Raw genomic sequence first — 27450 nt, forward strand, 5'->3', positions numbered from 1 at the left:
AATATTTACCTTCTGGGCCTTTGCAGGAAAGTTAGCATTAAAAATTCTGTTTATTATCTTTCTCCTCCCACATGAATAAGCTCCAAGAGGGCAAAGATCTTTGTTTTATTTATTGCTCTCTTTGCAATAACTAGAACAGTGCCTAGAATATAGGCACTCAGTAAATATTGGTTGAATGAATGAATTGCTTGTAATGGTATAAAATTATAATGAAATAGAGCTATATATACGATGAGTAGGAAAGCTAAGGCATATTTTGGATGAGTTTTTATAGAACAGAAATAAAATTCTTTTTATTTTGACAGAAACATACAATTTAAATAAGCAAAAAACAGCTCTGTAAGGATACACATCAAATGAATATTAGAGTACCTTTGGGGAGGAGACCAGGATTAGGAGAGGTACTCAAAGAGAACTTGCACTTCATCTATATTGTTTACTTTTTTTATACGATGAGAAGCAGTAACATCAATTTTTCATTTAAAGATACTTTTTTTTTTTTAAAGGAAAGGGCATCTATTTATTTATTTTTGGCTGTGTTGGGTCTTTTGTTTGTTTCTGTGCGAGGGCTTTCTCTAGTTGCGGCGAGGGGGGGCCACTCTTCATCGCGGTGTGTGGGCCTCTCACTATCGCGGCCTCTCTTGGTGCGGAGCACAGGCTCCAGATGCGCAGGCTCAGTAGTTGTGGCTCACGGGCCTAGTTGCTCCGCGGCAAGTGGAATCCTCCCAGACCAGGGCCCGAACCCGTGTCCCCTGCATCGGCAGGCAGATTCTCAACCACTGCACCACCAGGGAAGCCCTAAAGATACTTTTAATGAAGAGAAAGGGGAAAAAATAGGTACTGACTAAAGCAATGAAAAGAAATAGAGAGTAATGGGGTGGGGAGAGAGGGAAGAGAACATTGCCTTTCTTAAAGGTCATATTTGCAATCTGAATGAGAAGGAGTGAGCAATATGAATATCTGAAGAAAGAACAAGCAAAAGTGAGACTCTTAAGTAGGAAAAAGCATAACAACATCAGGGAACTGCAAGAAAACTAGTGTGGAACATAGTGGAAAAGGGGGGTAGAGTCTGCTAGTAGGGAGGACCCCACATTGGGAACAATTTTGTAGGCCATGGTAAGAATATGAGGTTTTATTTTTAAGTGTGATGAGAAACCGTTGGATGGTTTTGATGGGAGAGAAGACATGATTTAATTCCAGTTCTAACTTGATCATTTTTGCTGCTTTGTCTCAGAATGGGGCTGCAAGTGAACAAGAGAGAAGGCTGGGAAACCAAATGTAGTAGACCATGCTTTTGTAGAAAATGGTATCTGGACTGGGGTAGACAGTGGAGAAGGTGAGAAATGGTCAGATTCAGAGTATATTTTGAAGGTAAATTTTAAGGGCATACTTTGACAGTACTGACTGATGGTTTAAATGTGGAATATAAGGGAAATGAAGGATGAGTCCTCGGTATTTTGGCCTGAACAACTGGATGAACAGTAATAACTGCATTTAGTGATAATAGGGCAACTGGAGGAGGAGCAGACTTGGGATGGGCAAGAGTTCCGTTGTAGTCAGCAAAGTCTGAGATACCCACTTAACAAACAAGTGGCTATGTCTTATAAGGTGTTGGTTACTTGAGTCTGAAGTTCAGAGAGCTATTCAGTGGCACAAACTGGATGAGGTTATGTAGATAGGAGAAAGGTGCCTGGGATATTTAGGGGTGGGAGAGTCAGCAAAGGAGACCGACAAAGAGCAGCCAGTGAAGTAAAAGGAAAACCAAGGGAGATGTGGTGCCACCGGCTAACAGGTGAAGGCATTGTTGCCCGTCTTCAGCACTGTGGAGAAATTCAGATGAGGCCAAGAAGAAATCACTGGGTTTGGCAACAAGGAAATCTCAGTCTCTGAGGAGTGGAGTGAAGAGGGGGACATGGTGACTGTACATAACTTTCAAGATATTTCTGTGAATGGAAGGGAAATTGAGCAGTAGTGGAGGGTAAATGGAGTCAAAGCTGGTTTTTAAAGATATTTTTAAATAATTTGAAAATTAGAGAAAAGTTGTGAGAATAATTGGGAGAACTCCCATATACCCCTTACCTGGATCCACCAATTTTTAACGTTTTGCCACATTCTTCCCACCCACCCCACACACACGTTATTGTTTTTTTGATCATTTGAGAGTAGGTTGCATACATCTTGCCCCTCTACCCCTTAACCTGAGTCTGTATATCTTAAAAGCCAGGATATTCTCTTCTGAAAGCACATATAGTTATCGAATTCAGGAAATTTAGTTTTTTACAATCTGTATTACAATTTTGTCACTTGTCCCAGTAACATCCTTTATAACATTTTTCCTCCAGTACAGGATCCAGTCTAGGGTTTTATACTGCTTTTAGTTGTCATCTTTTTAGACAAAGAGTTTTTTTTTTAATGGAACTTTGCCATTTTCTCCTCATAACAGCCCCATGAGATAGAAGTACTATTAATTATATCATTTTATAGGTCATAGGTTAATTATTCTTTCCATGACTAATAAGTGGCAGAGCAAGAACTCAAAGTCAAGCCAAGGGACTCCAGGGTTTGTACTCTTAAGCTCTATACAACAGTGCCTCCCACGTAGTGCTTGGAAAAATCTGAAATTCCATGTTTGAAGTGGGCAGATAAGTCAAATATATAGATCAGAGGCACTGATTCTTATATTAAAAGGATGATTTTAAGCTTCTAGATCTGGATTATAACTCTTTGTAATGGTGGATCAGAGTGTAATATGTCACCTTGATGAGCATCAGGCCAGAAGGAAAGCCCAAGGAAAGTGAAGATATTTAAACTTCATATGGAAATTTTACCAGACTTCAGTATAAATGATATGTTTTCAGAGTTACTGCTGCTGATTGTTTAGGAAGGTAAAATAAAGTACTTGGGTTAACTCTTTTGTGGTAAAGTTTAGTTGACAGTATATATGGACATGGACTGAAGAGTCCTGATATATGTTTCATCTCATAAAATGCTGCTTGTCAAACCTTTATTAGAAAATATTAGGAGACTTAATTTAGGAAAGGAGCATTAAACAGTGAATCATTGAAACCACAGATGCTCCAGAGCAGGAATTAGAATGCTCCATTGGATTTTTAGTTCAATAATGTTTTATACAGTTTTCTGTTACACAGTTTTGAGGGGATAATGGGTAACGACTTCTGTTGGGTAGAAACTCAAGTTGTGATGAAAATTTTTGTACATAACATTTTCAGCTAAAGATTGTTCTTACTACTGAATGACTTCGGTAAGAAATGACCTAAACCTGGTGCAGTACTGTGCCCTTTCACAGGAGCCCAAGTATTTGCTGAAAGAATCAAATAACATGAAGCTCTCACTCAGGTAATTCAGTAGTCCCAGAACTACACTTTGAACAATTGAGTTGAATACAAGTTTCCCTGAAGACTTGGAGAATTTCAGTAGCAAGTATAAAGAAAAGAAGTAAGGCTGGCTTTTGTATGTAGAATATGACCAGACTCATTATTTACTAAATGTTTTGCTTCTAGAAGCTGAAAAGGAGCATGGTCTTTAGTTGCTTTATAAATGAGGAAATGAACCAAATGAGTGTAAATGATTCGTACAGGATTGCCCAGCCAGTTCTTTGTGCAGAGAAGAACTGAGACAAGAGCCCCAGATCTCTGACACGCCTTTTTTCCTGATGTTATTTTGGCTCATCGTGGCACAGAAGACTTAAAGACCTGGGCAGTTTGTCTTAAAACCCCATGACTGTGGCTGGGAGTTGAAGTGTCTGTTTCGCTTCCCCACATGTCATCCTTCCCTTGGTCTGACACCACCCCACCGTAAGTCAAGGATGAAATGGTGGAGAAACTGTAAAGGTAGGAGGTTCTTCTGGAGTCTTGTTTTAGCACAGGTAGTAAGCTCAGAATCAAGAGAGTGGTATAGTAGTTTAAGATTTAATGTAGGAATTTGATGGGGAAGGTTAAGAGCCAGTAGAGAAATAAAAAGTTGAAGCATAAAAAAGAAAAGGCTCTAATAAAAAGCCTAGCTTTATTTTAACCTTACATCCCAGTGGGCTAGAGGCTTTTGTGTTGGTGTTGTTACTTGCTGATAAGGTGCACAGCAGGTATTTTTATTTGTAAAACAGAATCTACACATTCACCGGTGAGATTCTAGTAGAGTTGTCCTGTCAGCAACCAGGAAAAAATTGTGATTTCAGATAAAATTATCATTTGGGAATTATTATTTATTGGGAAATACAAACTCCCGTACATCTCAGATGCTTTGGAATCAAGTTCATCAAAATACCTAGCCACATATTGAATTGCTGAATTGAATAACATAAAAAAATCTTAGGAATTTCCTAGTTCATCTCTCTCCTTCCAGACTTTTATTGTATTCGTAGTTTCCAGCTATAAAATCCAGCTTATTACAAGTGCTGAATAAATGTTTGCTTATTGATTTAATTTCTGGAGTTTCTCCTTCTAGAATATGCATATTACTCCTGTAAGAGTATATAATGAAGAGTTAAATGAAGACTATGTATTTTATTAACTGTAAATAATATGGATTAGTGGTCTATGACATTTTTTCTAAAATTGAAATATTATATGACTTAAGACAAAGGTTTTGCTTTCTATGTCCCCAACCCTACCCCAGGAAAATGATTTAGGAAAAATTTGTTTTATAATAAATGAATTTATTTTTCTAAGAATCAGTTTAGTGTAGTAGAAATAGTGTATACTTTTAAGGCAGTTCATTAGACTCCTATGTCTACCAGTTATAAGTGTATGATCATGGATGGTATCCATCTCATAGACTAAATAGACACACAGAGCTATACCATTAGTGTCAAGTTATAATTTGTAAGCATTTTTTTCCCACCCTATCTTAGTTATTACATTAGCTTCCTTAGGCAGAAAAATACATTAAGAAGAAACTGTGGACGATTCTAAGATAATTTTTTTATCTTAAATGAAACAGTTTTCATTTATTTTCTAAAGATCTTAATTTTATTTCTTTCTGTTTTTTTTAATTGGAATATAGTTGACTTACAATGTTGTTAGTTTCTGCTGTACAGCAAAGTAATTCAGTTGTACATATATATATATCCCCTCTTCTTTAGATTCTTTTCCCATACAGGTCATTACAGAGTATTGAGTAGAGTTCCCTGTGCTATTCAATAGGTTCTTATTAGTTTATAGACTTTATATATAGTAGTGTATATATGTCAGTCTCAATCTCCCAATTTATCCCTCCCCTCTCCCTTTTCCCCTTGGTAACCATAAGTTTGTTTTCTTCATCTGTAACTCAATTTCAGTTTTGTAAATAGGTTCATTTGTACCATTTTTTTAGATTCCACATGTAAACTGTCTGACTGACTTCTAAAGATCTTAATTTTAAATTACTTAAATGATTTATGATTTATTTTCTTAAAGAGTGAAATAGTATATGACACAAATAACTAACAAAATGAAAAGTACTAGAACTCCAGCCTTTTTCAGTTCAGTATATGCTAAATGACAAATTTAAATTATTTGTGGTATATGCTCATTGATTTATTTCTGTAGTCAAAATTTTCTTATTCATTAGTAATTTTTGCTTAAAATATTTATAGTTATAATTATTGAGAAAATCAATAGAACTTACTAGTACAGAAGTCTCAAGAACTGTTGTAGAAGAATTGTAGATCCTCTTTTCTAAGGTAAAATTCATTTTAATTTGCTTTTGCTTTTACATTTTTGTGGGTTTTTTTTCTTCTAGTTCAGTGTATGGTTTAATTGAGCTATTTATTGATTTTTTTCTTAAATGATATTTCCAGAATTATGTATCGATGTTTTGAAAAATTAGGAAGTTGATGAGAGATGCTTGAAAATTTTTTTATATTAAAGAATTATGGTATTCTTGTAAATTTTGTAGTAGGCTTACTGTTTTTGTGTATCTTTACATTTAAATGTCTTAACATTAATTTGTTACTATAGCACTGTTAAAAGATATCTCCATGCGTATAAGATATTAAAACCATAATAAAAAACTAATCACAAGTATGGAATCTGTAAATAATTCCCATTAAGCAAAAGTAAAACTGTGCTCTAATTCTCAGGACAGCCTTTCTCTGAGACTAGGTCTCTGGAATCATAAAACAATTTTTTAATCTTAAATAAACAGTTTTCATTTACTGTTTTCTAGTATAGGGTTTGGTACAGTTCTTTTGCTTTCCAAAGGTTGAATGCGTTTTTCCCCAGTACTACGAAGATACTCTTTATTTTCAATGTTATCTTCATGTCATTGTGTCTACTCATTTGAATGGCATGATCTGGGAAAAAGTTGCTGCAAGTGCATCACTTTTCTGTAACTAAAATTTAACACTTTAAGTACCATAACCTTTAAGCATTTTCACAAAAAAACTTTCTAAACTATATTTCACACCTTCTTAAAAAGCAGGAGAGGTATAATTTAAACTTTGTAACAATTCTGTCATTATTATGAGTAGCAAGCGTCATACCATAATATAGTTACATTCTCCGGGGTCTTTTCTCCTGCCCTATTTATGACTTAAAGTAATTATACTGTTGGAGATTTTTATTATTTATTTTCATTATGAAGGTAATATAACCACAATATTGAAAATTTTTTAAAGAGAAAAGAAAAAAGCACTCATAATCTTAACATCCTAATACACTATGAGCTTTTCATTGTTTCCCTCCAGTTCTTTTCATTTAATAATTGTCTTTTTTTAATACATGTTTTTTACATATTTGTTATTGTTCTCTATTTTTTTTTTTGGCCACACCTGGGCCCTCAGCAGTGAAAGCATGGAGTCCTAACCACTGGACCGCCAAGGAATTCCCTGTAATTGTTCTCTACATACAACTTTTTATCATTTTTTTCACTTTCTGATCATAAACATTTTCCACGTCATTACAGAAATTATCTTTTTTCAGTTGGATGTTGTGTTAGTTACCCATATATTTATTGTTGTGTTAGAAATACTCCTGGGTTAAAATCTTTGAGAATAATGCTTTCTTTTCTGTAATTAAGATTCTTAGGATGTAGTCTCAGAAATATAATCATGAGGACAAAGGGTATAAAAATGGATAATAGCTCTTGATATAGATTGCTGAGTTGATTTCCAGTAGGTTGTATTAGTCTACACTACCACCAGTAATTTGTTAGAGTTGATTCATCATGTCTTCAGCAGCATAGGATATTGTTATAAAATTATCTTTGCTAATTGGTCTAAAAACATTACTTCATAATTACATTTATTGATTACTAGTAAGGTTCAGCATTTTCCCATGTTTGTTTACTGTTGTATTTCCTCTTGTGAATTTTTCTTTCATGTGTTATCTATTGGTTCTAAATTAGAGTTCCAGATAAGTAAAGTGATTAGTGTACAGTTGTCCCTCGGTATCTGCAAGGGATTGGTTCCAGGACCCCCACGTGTACCAAAATGCACAACGCTCAAATCTCTTATATAAAATGGTGTAGAACAGTCAGCCTTCCACATCTGGCATGTGGAACCTGTGGATAGAAAGGGCCTACTGTATTACTGTTTTGTTGGATCGACTAAGTTTGTATTGATGAGATATGCTAGGAGCTCCCTTTTATAATTGTTCAAATAAAGCATGTGTTTATCCACCATATCTGTAAACAGTGGTGCCTCCTGGAAATCATGATAAGAGATGTTTTAGGTCCTTTGAGATGTGAACTGAGTCTTGGGAAGCAAGTATTACCTGAAAGCTGGCATCACAGTGAGGGTAAGTTACTACTGTCCCTACATATCCCACTAGTATAAATGTTAATAAAATGAATTTGAGGCATTTTTTTTTCCCTTGATGGCAGCAGAGGCAGTGATGGCCAGTGCTCAGAACCAAAGTAATATAATTTGGAAAAGGCAAGAGAAGGGAGAGGAGGAATAGAAGTAGATGGGTAAGGAATTCTGTTGTCTGTAAAAAGGGTGCACACCTGAACTAGCAGCTGGCTTTGTCCTTGGCTTTCTCTATTCTTCCTATTCAGTTTGCTCTTTGCCCATCTGGGTGTATTCATTATACTCAGTACCTCTCAGAGACTTCCATGCCAGCTTTCAGATTTACTCTGGTGTTCAGTCTGAGGAAATTGATTTACATGATAGTCATCAGCCTTCATTAGTTCCGAGCCCTACAGTTCTGAGAGAACTCCCCTAAAAAGTTCAGTTCCTTCTACTTAAAGCAAATACATTTTGGGAATAGTTTATTTTTATATATATATAAAATTATGTGATTATATATTTAAATAGTTATTTACTATTTCTATTCTGATTAAGTGCTTCTGGTTCCAAGGAAGAAAACTTAATTCAGATTGTCTTAAGAGAAAGGGAGAGATTTTTTTTTTTTTTTTAAGTCATTTGTGGAAATAGAAAGCCATCTGGAAGCAAGGCAGCTCCCAGAAGCAGATACTGTCATTCTGGTGGACCATGTAATCTTGCTCAATGCTTCCTTGCTTCCTCTCTGTGCTGGTCCATTCTCCTCTGCTTTTGCTTACAATTCCTGCCTCTTTATAATTTTGTCATGTGTGTGGAATCGAATGATGGCCACTTGCCTACCACACTGTGACCTTTTAGCTTCTGCTTTGAGAACTGGTAAATGCTTAAATGATCCTAGTACTTCCTGTTTATATTTCTGAGAAGGGAAATTCAGTTGACTTAGCTTATCTGTTTGTGCTGGGATTTATCATGTGGAGAGTTGGGTGCCCAATCCTGGTTTAATTAATTGCATTTAGGAAATGCAATCACAAAGTATCAACCTTGCCATTAGAACCATTGGTTAGACATGGGCTGTAGGCTACTTAGTTTCCTTTAGAAAGAGCCTTTGGTTTTACTGATAATTATCAGAAAATCAGTGCCCTATGCAAAAACAAAGAGAGAAAAGAACCTTATAATATAGAACTGGATGTTGTTACTATGTTTTTAAAAATAAAAATCAAATTATTTTTCTTAATTAATTTGTAATGTTGGTTTCTGGGTCTTGATATCCCCATTTTTAAAAAAACAAGATAGGGATGTTGTCTAATGCTGTTTTCATTTTGGAGATAAGATGTTGGGATCGCTATTTTCTAATTACAGTCAGAGTTTAAATTGATAAATTCTAATTTCATGGGACGAGGGGGATGGATGGTGATAACAACATGATATTTAGTTGGCTGATAGATAACTCAGTGTCTCTGTTTATAAGATAACAATAAGCTTTTCAACCCAAGGTTCAGTTTTTAAGGGTATATTCTTATAAACTGAACACTTCCTTAGTATGTATAAGAGATTAGTGTTATCTTTTATGTCTAGTGTAATCTCAGATTTCCTTACCATCTCACATTTTTTTCTAGGTTTTATATTCATTAATTTTTTTATGTGCCAGTCTTGGTTGAGCCTCATTGTTTCTTTGTCATGGTAATAAAACAACAAACTTGAACACTCAGAGTATGTGCTGTTGTTTTTCATACTAAACAACTTGTTGTATATACCATCTATCATACAACATTATTTCCTGCTTTTTGTCCATTTGTGGACTATCTGTAGAATTTATTTTGTGATATTCTTTTTCTATCTCCTTGCATACCATGACGACTGCCCTTAATCACCTACTCAGTTTTCACACTTATAAAATTTTTACAGACTGATTACACTTATATCTGATTTAATATTCACCACTTGATTTCTGGTTCTTTTCTTTGTTCCTCTACTCCTCCAATATTTCTCTTTTGATTTTTCTATTTCTTTAGACTATCAGCTCATTTAAATGACAGGTCAAACAGCCCATTTTGTTGCATATTCTTTGATCATACAAAAATAATGTAAGTAATCTTCATCTTAATTCTATCTGACGATACAAACTATCATCAGTAAAACTGTGTCGTAATGATAATTTTAGTAGGGGGGTGAAGTGTGAAGGGATTGAACGTTAAGTACCTACTATTGCATCATTTTACATTCTCAGTTAATCTTCTCATCAATACCATTTCACAGATGACTAAACTATGGCTCTGAAAGTTAAGCTACTTTCCTAAAATAGACAATTGGGAGAACTAAGATTGTATGTATGACTCTGGAGCCCATGCTTTTCCTCTACTCTATCTTCCTGCTTAGCAACAAAAATAGTGTAGAACAATATTCAGCTCAGGCACTAACATTGTGTTGAATAAAAATTGATTTCCTTTCATGAGTTTTTTCTGCTGTGTCTGTCTTCCCACAGCTGAAATCTGAATGATATATGCCCCTGTATGTGTGAGTGAGATTTCAATGAACAAAGGAAAGATTAGATAAAAACGAATGATAATCAGCCTACTGACTGCTTACCATTTATCACCTTTCTGTTTTACTGTCTAAACTGCTCTGACCCTTTTACCAATTCAGCCCTGGCCAGTGAGCATTCTGCTATGTTCCTTTTTCTGTTTACACTTGAAAATGTGAAATATTGAATCAGCCCATTACACTTTAACAATCAAAGGTAGTTTTGGACATGAATGAGAAACTCATAGGGCCCTCTCACTTCAGAACTTTAGGAGGAATCTAACTAATGAAACAGTATACTTGTAGTTACCAAAATGATCTGTAATGGTTGTCCCCATGTGCTAATCTTTCAAAAAACTATCAGCTTAGCTCCCTATCAACTATACAGGCATGTCTCACTTTAAAGTAGATACTAAAATAGTGAATCATACCTTTTTTTTTTTAACTTATAATTTCAGATGTGTTATATGGGAAAATATTTGGCTATTTGCATTATAGCCCTTTTTACCATCGTCTTAAATACAGTAAGTGCAGCTATAATCAATAGCTTGCCTGGTGCTGATACGTTCTTAATCATTCATTACCAGCATTTTACCAAGAGCTATTACAGTCTTGCTAAGGTACCTACAGATTTGTCTCCATCTTGCATGTATGTCCACACATGAACCATCAGGTAAATAATCAGTGTAGAGTGATGTTACTTTAAGACAAGCTGTTCTTTTAATTAATTATACTTCCATATTTTATGAACTATGAATTAAAGAAGCAGTTTGAAGTAAAAGAAACATTGGACCAGAAAGACATACATTCCAACCCAACGTGTTTTGTTTTCTTATAGAAGTAATAGTAAAACTTATTTATTTTTTTATATATTACCAGCTTTATGGAGATATAATTGACATATAACATTGTGTAAGTTTAAGATATACAACATAATGATTTGATATATGTATATATTGAGAAATGATTACTGCAATAAGGTTAGTTAACATATCCATCATTTCGTGTAGTTACAAGTTAAAAAATATTGGGGGGCGTAGGGTGAGAACTTTTAAGATTTATTTCTTAGCAACTTTCAAATATATAATACAGTATTGTTAACTATAGTCACCACGCTGCACATTACATCCCCAGAATTTATTCATCTTATAACTGGAAGTTTGTACTCTTTGATCACCTTCACCCATTCCTCCCTCCCCTGGCCCCTGGCTACTGCCCGTCTGCTCTCTGTGAGCTTGAGGGTTTTTTTGATTCCTCATATAAGTAAGTCATACAGCACTTGTCTTTCTCTATCTGACTTGACATCATGCTCTCAGGGTTCATCCATGTTGTCACAAATGACAGGATTTTCTTCTTTTTTATAGCCAAATAATATGCCTGTGTGTGTGTATCATATTTTCTTTATTCATTCTTCTGTCAGTGGACACATACCTTGGTTCCATGTCTTGGCTATTGTAAATAATGCTGCAGTGAACATGAGGATCCAGATATCTCTTTGACATAGTGCTTTTCTCTCCTTTAAATATATACCCAGAAGTGGAATTGCTGTCTCATATAGTAATTCTGTTTTTAATTTTTTGAGGAACCTCTATCCTATTTTCCATAGTGGCTGTACCAATTTACATTCCTACCAACAGTGCACAAAGGTTCCCTTTTCTCCACATCCTCACCAGCACTTGCTATCTCTGTTCTTTTTGGTAATAGCCATTCTAACAGGTTTGAGGTGTTATATCATGGTGGTTCTGATTTGCATTTCCCTGATGATTAATGATGTTGAGCATCTTTTCAGTGTTGTTGGCCATCTGTATGTCTTTGGAAAAATGTCTGTTCAGGTCTTCTGCCCACTTTTTAATTGAGTTGTTTGGGTTTTTTTGATGTTGAGCTGTATGAGTTCTTTATATATTTTGGATATTAACCCTTTAGCAGATACATCATTTGCAAATACCATTTTCCTTTCAGTAGGCTGCCTTTTCATGCCAAAGGAGTTTAGTTTGATGAATCTCATTTGTTTATTTTTGCTTTTATTTTCCTTGCCTGATCCAAGAAAATATTGCTAAGACTGATGTCAAAGAGGGTACTGCCTCTGTTTTCCAGAAGTATGTTTTCAGGTCTTACATTCAAGTCTTTAATCCATTTTGAGTTTATTCCTGTAAATGGAGTGAGAAGGTGGTCCAGTTTCATTCTTCTGCATGTGAATATCCAGTTTTCCCAGTACCATTTATTGAACAGACGGTCTTTTCCCCACTGAGTATTCTTGGCTCCCTTGTCAAATGTTAGTTGACTGCACGCACATGGGTTTATTTCTGGGCTGTCAGTTCTTTCCCATTGGTCTGTATGTCGGTGTTTATGCTAGTACCATTTTGATTGCTTTAGCTCTGTAATATAGTTTGAAATCAAGGATGCCTCTAGCTTTGTTCTTCTTTCTCAGGATTGCTTTGGCTATTCAGGGTCTTCTGTGGTTCCACATGAACTTTAGGATTGTTTTTTCTATTTCTGTAAAAAAAATGCCATTGGAATCTTGATAGAGATTGCATTATCTCTGGATGGCTTTGGGTATTATGGACATCTTAATACTATTAATTGTTCCACTTCATGAACATGGGATATCTTTCCATTTGTTTGTTTCTTCTTCAGTTTCTTTCATCATAGTTTTATAGTTTTCAGTGTACAGACCTTTTACCTCCTTGGTTAAATTTATTCCTAAGTATTTTATTATTCTCTTTGATGGTATTGTAAATGGAACTGTTTTGTTTTTTATTCCAGATAATTTGTTGTTAGTGCATAGAAATGCACCTGGTTTTTGTATGTTGATTTTGTATCCTGTAACTTTACTGAATTCATTTAGTTTTTTGATAGAATCTTTAGGATTTTCTATGTGTAAGATCATGCCATCAGCAAACAGAGACAATTTTACTTCTTTTCTAACTTGGATGCCTTTTACTACTTTTATCTTGCGTGGTTACTTGGTATTGTGGTTAATCGTAGTAGTGAGAATGGGCACCCTTATCTTATTCCTGATCTTACAGGAAAAGTTTTCAACCTTTTACCATTGAGTATGATGCTTCCTGTGGGTTTGCCATATATGGCCTTTTTTATGTTGAGGTATGTTTCTTCTATACCAAGTTTGTTGAGAGTTTTTATCATGAATAGTTACTCAATTTTGTATGTTTTTTCTGCCTCTGCTGACATGATCACATGATTCATATCTTTCATTTTGTTAATGTGATGCATCACATAGATTGATTTGTGTGTATTGAATCATCCTTTCATCCCAAGGATTAATCTCACTTGATTATGGTGTATGATCTTTTGAATGTGCTGTTGAATTTGGTTTGCTAGTAATTTGTTGAGATTTTTTTCATCTTTATCCATCCGAGATACTGGCTTGTAGTTTTCTTCTAGTGTCCTAACTTGGCTTTGCTATCAGGGAAATGCTGTTACCTCGTAAAATGCATTTGGAAGTGTTCTCTCCTCTTCATTTTTTTGTAAGAGTTATAGAATTGATATTAATTCTTCTTTAAATGTTTGCTAGAATTCACCAGTGAAACCATCTGGTCCTGAACTATTCTTTGTTGGGATTCAATCTGATCAATCTTCTTACTCATTATTGGTCTGTTCAGATTTTCTATTTCTTCATGATTCAGTTTGGTACATCATATGTTTCTAGTAATTGATCTATTTCTTCTAGTTTGTCCAATTTATTGGTGTATAATAGTGATCTCTTGTGATCCTTTGTATTTCTGTGGTATCAGTTGTAATGCCTCCTCTTTCATTTATAATTTTGAGTTCTCTCTTGGTTAGACTAGCTAAAGGTTTTTGTCAATTTTGTTGATCTTTTCAAAGAACCAACTCTTGATTTTGTTGATCTTCTCTATTATTTTCTTTTTCGCTATTTCCTTTATTTCTGCTTTAATTTTTGTTATTTCCTCTCTTCTGCTAAACTTGGGATTAGTTTGTTCTTCTTTTTCCTATTTCCTTGAGGTATAAGCTAAAGTTGTTTATTTGATATCTTTATTTTTCTTGAGGTATGTGGTTATGGCTGTAAACTTTCCTCTTAGAGCTGCTTTTGCTGCATCTCATAAGTTTTGGTATGTTGTGTTTCCATTTCAGTTTGTCTCAAGATATATTTTTATTCCTTTTTTAGTTTCTTTTTTGATCCATTGGTTGTTTGGGAATGTGTTCATTTCCATGTATTTGTGAATTTTCCAGCTTTCCCCATTATTGATTTCTACTTTCATACCATTGTGATCAGAAAAGATACTTGATATAACTTCTGTCTTGAATTTGTTGAGACTTACTTAGTTGCCTAACATATGATCTAACCTAGAACGTGTTCCGTGTGCACTTGAGAAGAATGTGTGTTCTGTTGCTGTTGAGTGGAATGTTCTGTATGTATTTGTTATGTCCATTTACTCTCTAGTGTTATTCAAGTCCAGTGTCTCCTTATCGATTCTCTGTAAGAGTGGAGCAGTAAAGTCCCCAACTATTATTGTAGTGCTGTTTATTTTTCCTTTTAGTTCTGGTATTATATGCTTTATATATTTAGGTGCTCTAATGCTGGATATTTAAATGTTTACAATTGTTATATCTTTTTGATGGATTGATTCCTTTATCATAATAAGATGAACTTCTTTGTCTCTTTAGACCATTTTTAGTTTAAAGTCTATTTTGTCTGCTATAAGTATAGCTACACCTGCTTTCTTTTGGTTACAATTTGCTTGAAATATCTTTTCCATCCCTTCACTCTCAATCTGTGTGTGTCCATAAAGATAAAGTGAGTCTCTTTTAGGCAGCATATTGTATCTTTTTTTTTTTAATTTCTTCCAACATTCTTTGTCTTTTGATTGGAGAATTTAATCTATTTACATTTAAGGTAATTATTGATAGGTAATGACTCACTGTTGCCATTTAGATCATTGTTTTCTGTTTTGTAGATCCTTTGACCCTTTCTTGCTGTCTTTGTGATCTGATGACTTTTTGTAGTGTTATACTTTGAATCCTTTATCATAATCTTTTGTGCATTTACTACAGATTTTTCCTTTGTGGTAACTATGAGGCTTACATAAAATATCTTATAACATCCTATTTTAAGCTGATAACAACTTCAAGAACATACAGAAACTTTATACTTCTACTTCTCTCCCTATCACATTTTAGGTTATTGATGTTACAGTATCCATATTTTTATACTGCTTATCCATTATCAAAGTATTGTAACTATGGTTATTTTTAATACTTTTTTTTTAACTTTTAAACTAGAGTTGTAAGTGAATTAAATACAACCATTACAATGTCAAAGAATCTGTGTTTCATAATATATTTACCATTACCAGTGAGTTCTATACATTTATATGGTTTTAGGATGTTAATTAGCATTCTTTTACTTTACAACTTGAAGAATGTTCTTTTATCATTTCTTGTAAGGCAGATCTAGTGGTGATGAAATTCCTCAGCTTTTGTTTGTTTGGGAATGTTGTTATCGCTCCTGAATTTCTTTTTTCTTTCTTTTTTAAAAAATATTTATTTATTTATTTATTTGGTTGCGTCGGGTCTTAGTTGTGTCAGGCAGGCTCCTTACTTGTGGCTCGCGGGCTCCTTAGTTGCATCAGGAGAGCTTCTTAGTTGTGGCTTAAGGGCTCCTTAGTTGTGGCTTGCCAGTTCCTTAGTTGAGGCCCGTGGGCTCCTTAGTTGCGGCTCACTGGATCCTTAGTTGTGGCATGAGAACTCTTAGTTGCAGCATGAGAACTCTTAGTTGCGGCATGCATGTGGGATCTAGTTCCCAGACTAGGGATTGAACCCAGGCCCCCTGTATTGGGAGTGTGGAGTCTTAACCACTGTGCCACCAGGGAAGTCCCTCTCCTTCATTACTGAAGGACAGCTTTGCTGGGTATAGTATTCTTGGCTGACAAGTTTTGGTGGGATTTTTCCCCACTATTTTGAGTATGTCATTCCACTCTTTCCTGGCCTGCAAAGTTTCCATTGAGAAATCTGCTCATAATCTTATGGGGGCTCCCTTTTATGTGAAGAGTTGCTTTTCTCTTGCTGCTTTCAGAATTCTCTATTTTTGACTTAAGACAATGATAGATTCTTGATGTAGCCCTTTTTTGGGTTTAACCTATTTGAGATCTGGAAATTCATTTCTCTCCCCAAGTTTGAGAAGTTTTCAGCAATCTAACCCAAGTCTTAACATTTACTAACCAACTGACTTTCGGCAAGTTGCTTAACATAACTGAAACTGTTTCCTCAACTCACAGTTTAGCTTTGAAAATTATAGATAAAGTGTGACAGTACTTTGAAAATTACTAAGCACTGTGTTTACCTGAAACCACTAGGCAATGATCAGTGAACATTCTGAAATGGAATTTACATTCTGAAATGGAATTTACAATCATGTTAATAAAAGAGGATTTTTTCTTAAATCAATGTCATGGAAATGACAACTGTGTTAGAGTATGGTTGACATACTCAATGAGAATAGTCAGTTGAATGTAGTATTGGGAAGATCTCTAGTAAAGCTCTTTAATGAAGCTACAATGCTAAAAGAATCAGGGACATAATTTACTTATTTTGTATATTTGTATTTAATGTGTGGGCTTATTATTTAGAAAGGTTTTCTTTCAATTTTATGAATGTCTTAATATTGCCATCTGAAGAAAGATGAGGTTATTACCTGCAAGATAAGTTGATTTGATATATGAATTTAAATTGTATTTGGCTGGTCAAGGACCATAATTGTTTAGTATGTTTTACTTATAATTTACTTAACGTATTTAATTTATATAACAACTTTTGTTGTTCCCCCGTATCTTGACTTTTCCCAAGTTTCCATTTCTAAGAACCTAAGTGCAACTCCTTACCCAGCCTCTGTCACTGATAAATAATGAAGTAAATGACCATTGTACTTAATAGCTCCAACACATGCAGTCCTTACCAAGTAGTACAAATTATGATGTGACTTTAAACATGTTCTTATGTTTTGGTTTTCATCAAAGACATTTTTCTAGTGGTTAGAATATTTCCATGTTAATCAGTGCAGTCTGCATTCGCTTCCACTTTCTTCTATTTTCTGTCATTTCTGGTACAGCTAGGACACTGCTGCTCATTAGAGTAAGAAACTCATGAAAATTGCCAGGAGCAGATTTATTGAGTTAATACAAAGAGTCTCAACTGGCTGTATATTAGAACCACCTGGGAGTTGTTTAAACATACCCATGCCCAGGTGCCTAGGCTCCACTCCTAAATTGAATCAGTGGGGGTCATAGGCAACAGGCATAGTTTTTTAAAGCCCCTAATGAGTATAATGCCCAGTCAGGGCTGAGAACCACTGGTTTACATAGCTTAAGGTACATGGAGACTGAGACCAATTGTGATATTAAAGAGTTAAAACAGTTATATCTGTCTTAGAAATCAACAGAGAATTGGTGTTATGATGAAAATTATGTGACCAAAAGTTAAATATATGGGAAGTATTACTCGTATCAGCTTTTTGTTTTGATGTACAATAAGAAGTTTGAATTCTGAAAAGCAAAGTGCCGTTATCACACCTGAACTAAAGAATGGAGACCCTTAAATAAGAGAGCTTTTGAGTTCTTGGTGATGCATGGAATAGAAAGAAAAGGATAAGCCTACCCGTGAACTCTGCCCAAGAGTTCTGTTAAGGATTAGTCACATGTTCGTGGAAGTGGCAGAATGAGAATAATATGGCAGCATGAATCAGTGCCCAGGCTCTGGAGTTGGGTGCATCTGAGCTTGAGTCCTGCCTTTGTTCTTTACTATTTCTGTGACCTTGGACACATTACTCAACTTTTCTTAAGCCTGTTACTCTTCTATAAAATGGAGGTAATAGTAGTCCCTACTCATGGAATTAAATGAGGTCATGCATTTAAATCACTTAGTATAATAACTGGCACATAGAAGTGCTCCATAATGCTAACAGGGTTGCTTTTCTTTACTAGACACAGTCCAGACTTCGGAATTACACAGATGTGGTTTTCAATGCCCAATCTGCCACGTACTGGCTGGGCAAGCTACTTAACCTCTTTGAACCTCAGTTAATATAAAGTAGAGTTAATATCTGCCTCATAGTGCTGCTGTGAGTATTTAATGAACTAAATTATATAGGAAGTACCTGATTGTAGATGGGAGTGAGTTTTGAGATCTAGTTTTCCTTCTTGTAACCTGCTCAGTTTGATACTAGCCTTTTTTAAAAAATGTTTGTTTGTAAACTTTAGCACTTGAGTCTCATGACTAGTCGTCTTCAGAGGTCTTCCTGAAAGGGCACTCTAAGAATACATTTATTTAAATTTTCCATAGTACTTATTTTTCATTTTCTTTTTTTTTTCTGTAAATCTTTCAGCTCTTAGATGACAATAAATTGTAATGCCAGAGGATTGTAATTTTAACCTCTTAGCATAATTCTTCCAAGTGGTGAATGAGATCCATCACCCTAATCAATCAGTCAAGAACAATTTAAAACCTACTATGTGTCTAGCACCATGTAACATCAGAGGATCCATATGCTGTGGTCCCTGCCCTTTAATCTAGTTGAGCTCATTTCCTCAAGTAGCTTAAGCTCAATGGTTGCTTTTGCTTTTTCCTCTCTTTTTTTTTTTGATCCTTAATCTCTGATTACTTTATAGAATCTCTTGAAGAACCTTCTAGTTCTACTGATATCTATTATTTAGCAAGCCTGTCGACATTTTCATTCTTTGACATAATAAAACCTCATTTTTAAAAAGTTACTAATAATCATCTGCCTTTAGACTTTCCCTTCTTTCCCTTCATACCTGAATTTTGGTTCAATTTCTTATAAAAGTTTTATTAAATAACTTTTAAAAAAATAGCATGCTCTTTTTAGCCCTCTAGACATCTCTGATTTTTTTTCTTTCTTGTTCATCATAACATCTTTTTGTAAAAAACCAGTGGAAGAGACATTTTATTTTGGAAGATCTGATTCACATTCAGCAAATGATTCAGCAGATGACTTCAGCTGTATTTTGATTTATCTGCTTGTCAAATGAAGATAATACTTGCCACCTACTTACAAGAAAGGGATGTTGTAAAGATAAGATTTAGAATGTTTTGAACTCATCTACTCAATGCTATTGAAATATCTCATTTTTATTATATTTTCACACTGTATACATACTGCTTTTTTAGATCTATTATAATTGTTATAATAGTGAAATACGATTTTTACTTTTCTACCTCACTACAAAGGTATCAAATACATCTTATTTCTTTAGTATACAAATGGTTTTCTTTATGATTGGTTTCCCAGTTTACAGAAATTGATGTTTCTGTTTGAAAGGCAGTTTATCAGGGACTTAGAGACTGGACCCTGGAACCAGGTTAGTTGGGTTTGAGTCATGGGTTTGAGTCAAACTTCCTAACATAGTCTGTGAGGTCTTCCTAGCCCTGCCTTTCTCTCACTTTCACTTTTTAGTAAGTCCTATTAGATCTCAGGTAAAAAGTCACTTCCTCAAGGAAGTCCTTTCCTGACCTCTTAACTGGGTTAGCATAATGTCCCCACAGCCCCTGGTACTATCCCCTACCACAGTCATTCTCCACTGAGGCAGTGCCACTCTCTGAGCGGGGAGGGGAATGTCCTAGTAATTGGGAGGTGCTCTTGCCACTTAGTAGGTGGAGCTGAGGGGTACTAGATGTTCATCATTAGGAATTGTCTGGAGCCCTGAATGACCTTTGAATGTCCCATTAGGGAGTTACATAGGTGAAAAAAATCTGTTCATAGCTGTCAGAGCCTAGAGCCTAACTTAGTTTCACATATACACATGGAATTTTTAGCAGGATTTTAATTAAATGTTGAGTTTTCCAGGAATAAAACTACTGTTTTTTTGTTTTGTTTTGTTTTGTTTGCGGCATGTGGGCCTCTCACTGTTGTGGCCTCTCCCGTTGCGGAGCACAGGCTCCGGACGCGCAGGCTCAACGGCCATGGCTCACGGGCCCAGCCGCTCTGCGGCATGTGGGATCTTCCCAGACCGGGGCACGAACCCGTGTCCCCTGCTTCGGCAGGCGGACTCTCAACCACTACGCCACCAGGGAAGCCCAAACTACTGTATTATTGAAGGAAGATTGTACCTTGTTTTGCTTGGAACTCTACCAAGAATTGTTCACCATTTTGGGAAATCATGTCACTGATGGTAACATTTATCACATTCATGGTGATTCACCATATAGGTGGAAACATTTGACTGCTCAGTAAATATTTGTTCGAATTTAATTGAAATTAGGAGAGAAGAAAGACTCTGAAGCATATGGGAGAAAAGCACATCTTTCTTCCTGGCAGAATTTTTTTTTTTTTTCCTATTGCACTTCAATCACATACTTCATTCATAGGTAGTGCATCTGTCTCTGTCACTAAATGAGAACTTAGGGCAAGAACAGTATTTTACTTACCTTTGAATCTCTAATGCTCACTGAGTACATGATAGTTGCTCAGCTTAATATTTATTCAGTTGAATTAATGGACAATAATAGTATTTATTCATCAAATACTTATTGAATCACTCTGCTAGAGTGATTCAAAGGGGCAAAAAGATACTGTCACTGCTCTCAAGGAACACATGATGTGTTGCTAAGACAGACCTGGAAATAATTATAATATGACAGTTTGTGAAATGGAAATAGCCATAAACTATAGATTTGTAATGAAAAAAATACTTAAGTCTTGTGGGGAGGTCCTACAATAATGTTACAGAAGACAAATAGTAGTATCCAATACCAATCATAGTGCCAAGGACGACTCTCAGTAAACACTTGGAAACTGAGTAGAAGAGCATATCTCTGAAGAGTGAGATGGAGTTTGCCAAATGGTCAAATTTAAAGAGTTCACTCCAGACAGGAAGTCCCTATTCAAAGGCTCAGAGGTATGAGAGGCACAGCTGGTATTGCTGGAGCATAAAAGTTAGAGGTTGAGTTGTAAGAGATAAAGCTGTCCCTGGAGGTGATGGACCAGATCATGAAGAGCCTCTTCCATGAAAAGGAAGTTAGATTTCATCTTGCAGGCAGCAGAGAATCATTGATTGATGTAACAAACAAAGCCACTAAATTTCAAACCATACTGTATGCCAGGCAAGTATCTATAATCCTATTACAGAGTCAGTATGTTCTCATTTTATAGTTGGGAAACTGAGGCTCAGAGAGATTAATTAACTTGCCCAGATTTTCACTGCTACTAAGTGAAAGAACTAGGATTTAAATTTAGGTTGGTTGAGTCCAGACCTTCTGTCTGCCTTATCTTTACTTCAACCAGTCTGGCTTCTTTACCTCTCATAAACTCTAGTAAATTCAAATTTTTAATGTAAATTCAAGTTCTTAACAGTTTAGGACTAGAGTAAGTTTTAGTCTTCTGAAGGCCAAGATGTTATCTTACAGTAACTTACCTCTTGCAAGCTTTTTATTCTGGTGCCAGCTTCTGAATAGATAGTTCAAATAACTGTCTTGGCTTATTGAAATGCCTTTTGTGGCAGAGCAGGGACTTACCATTGAATGTCATGGGCCAATCAGCATGATTTGTGTACTCTAAAAGAGAAAAATTTGAAGTGCTATTTCCCTTTTCTGAAACATTTCTGAGTCTTCAGTGTGCAAAAAGAATAGTAACTATTTTAAGAAAATTTAATATTAATCTTAATATTCTATTTAATTAATATAGATGTAGTTTACTGTTTAAGTAAATGATTTCTACCTCATAATTCTGGTGTGCTTGGTTAGCTTGAAGTACTTCAGACATGTAAATAACCCTGCGATATCTCTGGCTACCCTAGGATAAGATTCTTCCTAATTTTAATGGCTATTAAAATGTGGTAAGTTCTGGAGATAGAGGTGGCAATGGTTGTACAGCAATGAAAATGTACTTAATGCCACTGAACTGTACACTTCAAATGGTTAAAATGCTAAATTTTATATTATGTATATTTTACCACAATTAAAAAATGTGGTATAGAAGTTCAAAGTGGCCTGAGATCTCTTATCAAGCAATTAACAATGAAATATTTTTGAGAGCCTTTTGTTCCAGATAACTTGAGTAAGGTGTGAGGGAACAGTTTATCTCAATTCTTCCTATCTCATCATCATAGGCTGAACACATTAAATGTTCTTAATACTAAGCTATTCAAAAAGAAAAAGAATTCTGTTTATTTGATGCAGGGATAAAGAAGGAAGCATGGTGATGATATGGGGCAGCCATCCTCAGGATAGGTATGATGAAGGTATCTTTTGGACTTGGCTGCTCTTGGCCCCTGGCATTAGTTTCTTTTTCAGAAAGGCAGCTAAGGAGTTAAGTAGGTATCCAGTTGTCACCTCAACAGGTGGAATATGCATGGTAGCAGCTCAACTCATAACTAAGGCTCAGACTTTAAGGTTCCTCACCCCCTCTTCACCCACTCCCTCCCCCGTCCAGGAACAGGAGAAATTTAAAATGTTCACTCATTAGATTAACCAAAATTAAAAGAACGCGCTGGTGGATATATGGGAAACATATTATTGGTGAGTGTGGATTGCAAGTGTTTTGGGAAAGTAACCTGGTAATAACTATTAGAAATTTTTAAATACACATACTTTTGACCTAATAATCACACTGGGTTGCCATTACTGGGTAGGGGGACATTAGTACAAGGATGTTTTTTGCCTTGTTAGTAGTCACAAAAAGGTAGAGGCAACCTGGAAGCCAATCAGGAAATAGTTGAACAAGTTATGTTCTATCCATTCTAAAGACCAATGTGCATCTATTAAAAAGTGAAAAGTTAAATCTGTACGTAGTGGCCTGGAATGATGGCCATGCGATATTATGTGTTTTAAAGTTTTTAGTTAATAGAGTGTAGTATGTGGCATGATCCTAAAAAACAAACCAGAACTATGTGTATGTTTGAGAATAGAGAAAGGTGTAGAAGGATTCATATCAAACTGTTAAAACTGATTCTGTCAGGGAGGTAAGCTTAGTGATGGAATTGAATTAACTATTTTATACAACCACGTTGTTTGATTTGCTGTAATATTGTTTTTGTAAAGTTTTTTTGAAGTTTCTGAAGTAAAATAGTCAAGAGGGAAAGGGGAGAGGTCTATAGTGATAGAAATTATAATAGGGATTATGGCGTGGGTTGATGACCGAGAATGGGTACAAGAGAAACCTTGGTACTGGTAATAATCTTTATCTTGATGTGGATGTTGGTCACACAGGTATTCACAGGTATTCACTTTATAAAAATCCATCTAGTTGTATGCTTATGGTTTGTACAGGTTATTGTATATATTATATCAATTAAAAGTTTATTAAAATTATGGCATGTCAATACAATGGAATACTTCTTTTAAAAATACTTTTAATATTTAATGATATATGGAGTTGGCCAAGAAACAAGACAATCCCATTATTATAAAATATATAAACACACAGAATGAAGACTGGAATAAAAACACTAGAATATTATTAATAGATATTATGTCCAGATATCATTTTTGTTTTGGGGGGTTTTGTTTGGGGGTTGGGTCATTTAGGAAGTTGGTAGAATTTGGTGAGCAAAGCCAGATTACAGGATATTAAGCAGAAAATAAAGGTGAAGAAGGAGAGAGGAAAAGGTTTTTTAAAAATAGAAAAACGGGCTTCCCTGGTGGCGGAGTGGTTGAGAGTCCGCCTGCCGATGCAGGGGACACGGGTTCGTGCCCCAGCCCGGGAAGATCCCACATGCCGCGGAGCGGCTGGGCCCCTGAGCCATGGCCGCTGAGCCCGCGCGTCTGGAGCCTGTGCTCCGCAACGGGAGAGGCCACAACAGTGAGAGGCCCGCGTACCGCAAAAAAAAAGAACCTTAGGGGCTTCCCTGTTGGCGCAGTGGTTGGGAGTCCGCCTGCCGATGCAGGGGACGCAGGTTCGTGACCCGGTCTGGGAGGATCCCACATGCCGCGGAGCGGCTGGGCCTGTGAGCCATGGCCGCTGGGCCTGCGCGTCTGGAGCCTGTGCTCCGCGACGGGAGGGGCCACGGCGGTGAGAGGCCCACGTACCGCAAAAAAAAAAAAGAAAAACACTGCTAACTAGAGAGGTACTGTAAGGTCAGGTAATTTTTTGTAACCCCTGCTAGGAAGGGACTCCTGCTAGAAAGGGACTTAAATTCAGCTGTCAAACCATCAAGTAGTAGTAGATCCATATGAAAAAATCCTCTCCTTCAGCAAATTCAGTTTGATTTTTACAATAATTCATGCCTGATACTTAAGTTTTGTTTTTGTTTAAGCATTTAGTTTTAAAGAAACTGTCATTGATACGATAGTTTCCATTGATTGTAGCAGATGCAACTCATGGTAGTTTAAGAAACCTATATTGTCCTCCCAATCTTAACTAATTAACTGTTGTAATTTCCTCTGATCTTTTTGCTCCATAGTTGCCACATGGGGGCAAATAATACTTCCTCCGGTCTGAGTGATAATAAAATGAGAAAATGTATGTGAAAACACGTTAATAGAATTAAACACTATCCAGTTGTAAAATTGCGTTATTTTTGTTGTGTTTCTTCAGCCCAAAGTCATAAATTGTGAAATGCGGTTATTTCAGGTGGAGTTTATTTCACGTAAAGAGTTCAAAAGTTGAAGTTTATGAAAGGATGCATTTTTCGGTCAAATTATGCAAATATAAATGCAACATGTAGTGTTTATCGAAGTGTGGGTTGTGATTGCAATGCATCTTTAATATTTTAGACTAAATATTAGTATTTAGTGTTTTATATATCAAACTGAAATGTAAACATTTTTATTTCTTCTCCTTAAGTATTGTTGAGCTGTCGGGGGAATTATCAGGCTTTTTTCCTTATTACAGTCATTCTTAATTACTAACCATGTTAACTTACAATGACTGAAACCCAAAATCAGATCTCTTCAGGTGTTTCGCAGGGATTTTGATAAGGACTTGATTTTTGATTAGCCCTTAAATCAGTAATAATCTGGATGGAACTAGAGTTGGGTAGGAGAAAACTGCGTGGCACTAGGACCCAGGGGGCTCCCGTGAGCGGATCTAGGGGCCAGATTGCAAATTCGCGGTGACTCAGTCTGGTCGGCTCCTTGCGCTCGGCGGCCGCGGCGGCAGCAGCAGCAGACATTGGCGGCCGAGCTGCTAGGATCAGTTTCCCCGGGTTTCACCGTCCGAGACTTCTTTCGGGGCGCCCCAGGCAGGTCCGAGGCGTCCGGGGAGCGCAGGGGTCGTTCTGGCGGGGAGGAGGGGGGAGCTCGGCGCGGGAAGCCCTCGGGCCTGTGTACGGGGAGTAACATTTGCTCCGTCTCTTCCTGTGTCTGGCTTTATTTGCAGCAAACCAAGATGGAGTATGAGTGGAAACCTGACGAGCAAGGGCTTCAGCAAATCCTGCAGCTGCTGAAGGAGTCCCAGTCCCCCGACACCACCATCCAGAGAACCGTGCAACAAGTATCCTTTCCGAGGCCTCGCCGCCGCCCGCGCAGCTTGCCCCGCGCGGGGCCCGCTCTCGGCGGCCGGGTGGCTCCCGCCGCCCCTCCCCCTCCTCCCGCTCCCCGGATCCCTCCGCCCTCCGTCCGCCCGCCCGTGAGGAGAGGCCCGCCCGCCGCCGCCCCTGCCCGCCGCCTCGCGCACGCGGCCCTCGTGCCTCCGGTTCGGAGCGCCGCAGCGCCCGCCGGCTTCCGGCCCGCGGGAGGCTGGGGGTTCCTGGCCGCCACCCGCGATCGCGACATGTGAGACAGCCGCCCTTCACGTCTCCGCCCGCCGCTGACCGGCTGAGAGGGTGGGGAGCGGAGCAGCCGGGTGCCGGCGCGGACCCCCGACCGACGCCTCGGCCCACACTATGCGCGGAGGGGGCGGCTGGCAGAGCGCAGTAAATGCGGCGGAGATCGGCGGCCTGAGTGGGGTGGAGCTGGCGCGGGGTTTGAACCGCCTGGGTGTTGGGCCTGGGGTTTCTGCCAGGCCCTTGCCCGGAAGGGCTGGAAACCAAGAAGTGAGGGGTCTCAGGCCTCACCCCGGGGCTGTTCGTGCCAACACCTGTTGCGAGCTCCCTGCCTCCCAAGTGAGATTTTCTTTTTAAATCTTTGGCTCAAGACGGTCTGCTCAATTACCAAGTCTTTACCGAGTTTGCTGGTCCTATTACTACGGATTTAGAGGCAGAAAGGCTTAAGAGAAGAAGCAAAACCCCTACTGTGTGCTTTCTGTAGTGCCCTAAACTGTGATCAAATGGAGAGCTCTTGCTGCATCCAATAAGGGAAACAAATTCACCCGATCAGAAATAACCGTTTTATCTCTTATTTTAAGCCGAAGTTAATTCTTTAGGAAACTTAAGTCTGCTGTTTGCCAAAAAAAAAAACTTAATTTTTATTGTTAATAAACGGGAAATTGCTTAGTATGGAATTTGGTAAGTACGTTTTTTTGGCGTAGTTTGGACGTATTTAAATTTAAAACACTAAACGTTAAGTTAAATACAGTTACTTGAGAAGTTCTGGTAAATAAGTTTCTCAAAGAAGTACTGCATTGCTGTAACTTAAAACTTTTCAGTAGGTAAGTATCTAGCCTTTTGGTTAATTAATACTGCTTATTCTAAAATGGAGGTGTTAATGATTTAGGTCTACTTGGTTTTTTTTTTTTTTTTTTAAGCCATTTCGCTTGTATACTGCTAGTACTGAGGGAAGAATAGTCGTTTTAGGGTGTATTGGAGCTTGTATTTGAAACGTTGTGGCTCAGTCTTAATTTGTGTTGTCATAGCTGTAGAAATGATAAAAGTTGATATTTGATGAATTGTAGGTGTTATGTGACAGTTAATTTCTTGTTAGCCAATCCCAAAACTGCATTGTAATTTCTTGTACAGCACTGTATGTCCTAATTTTTTGTTTTAGTACATATTTATTAAGTACCTTTTATATGCTCAGTACTATGCGTGCGCTAGGAATCAAATTTACGGTTTATTCTGTGTGCCTGGAGCATAGTATGGCATGAGGAACAAATTAAATTTCAGTAGATAAAAGTTAATAGTATTTTTAAAATACTCACTGCTTTATATTTTCAGAGTGCCTAATAATGACCTTGTTCTTTTATGTTTCTTTGGGAAGGAATGTAATTATTGTTTTTGTATAGGCTTGAGCACTTTCAGAAAGACCGTTATACTATTATGGATAGATAGCTCAAGTCCTAAGAAATTGAACCTTATCAGGAAATATTTATAAAAGATTATTAGCATATCAGCATGCTGTTAATCTTGGCT

General features: G+C 36.9%; 1 protein-coding gene across 1 annotated transcript in view; it reads left to right on the plus strand.

Annotated features, from left to right (window-relative positions):
- TNPO1 (transportin 1) overlaps window positions 1-27450 on the plus strand; it is a 91793-nt gene that overhangs the window by 8833 nt on the left and 55510 nt on the right. Inside the window, exon 2 of the mRNA XM_081232595.1 lies at window positions 25542-25655. Coding sequence (XP_081088721.1) covers window positions 25542-25655 — 114 coding nt within the window. The remainder of the gene's footprint in view (window positions 1-25541; window positions 25656-27450) is intronic.

Source organism: Mesoplodon bidens, assembly GCF_964165515.1.
Source record: "Mesoplodon bidens genome assembly, chromosome: 4".
Lineage (NCBI taxonomy): Eukaryota > Metazoa > Chordata > Mammalia > Artiodactyla > Ziphiidae > Mesoplodon > Mesoplodon bidens.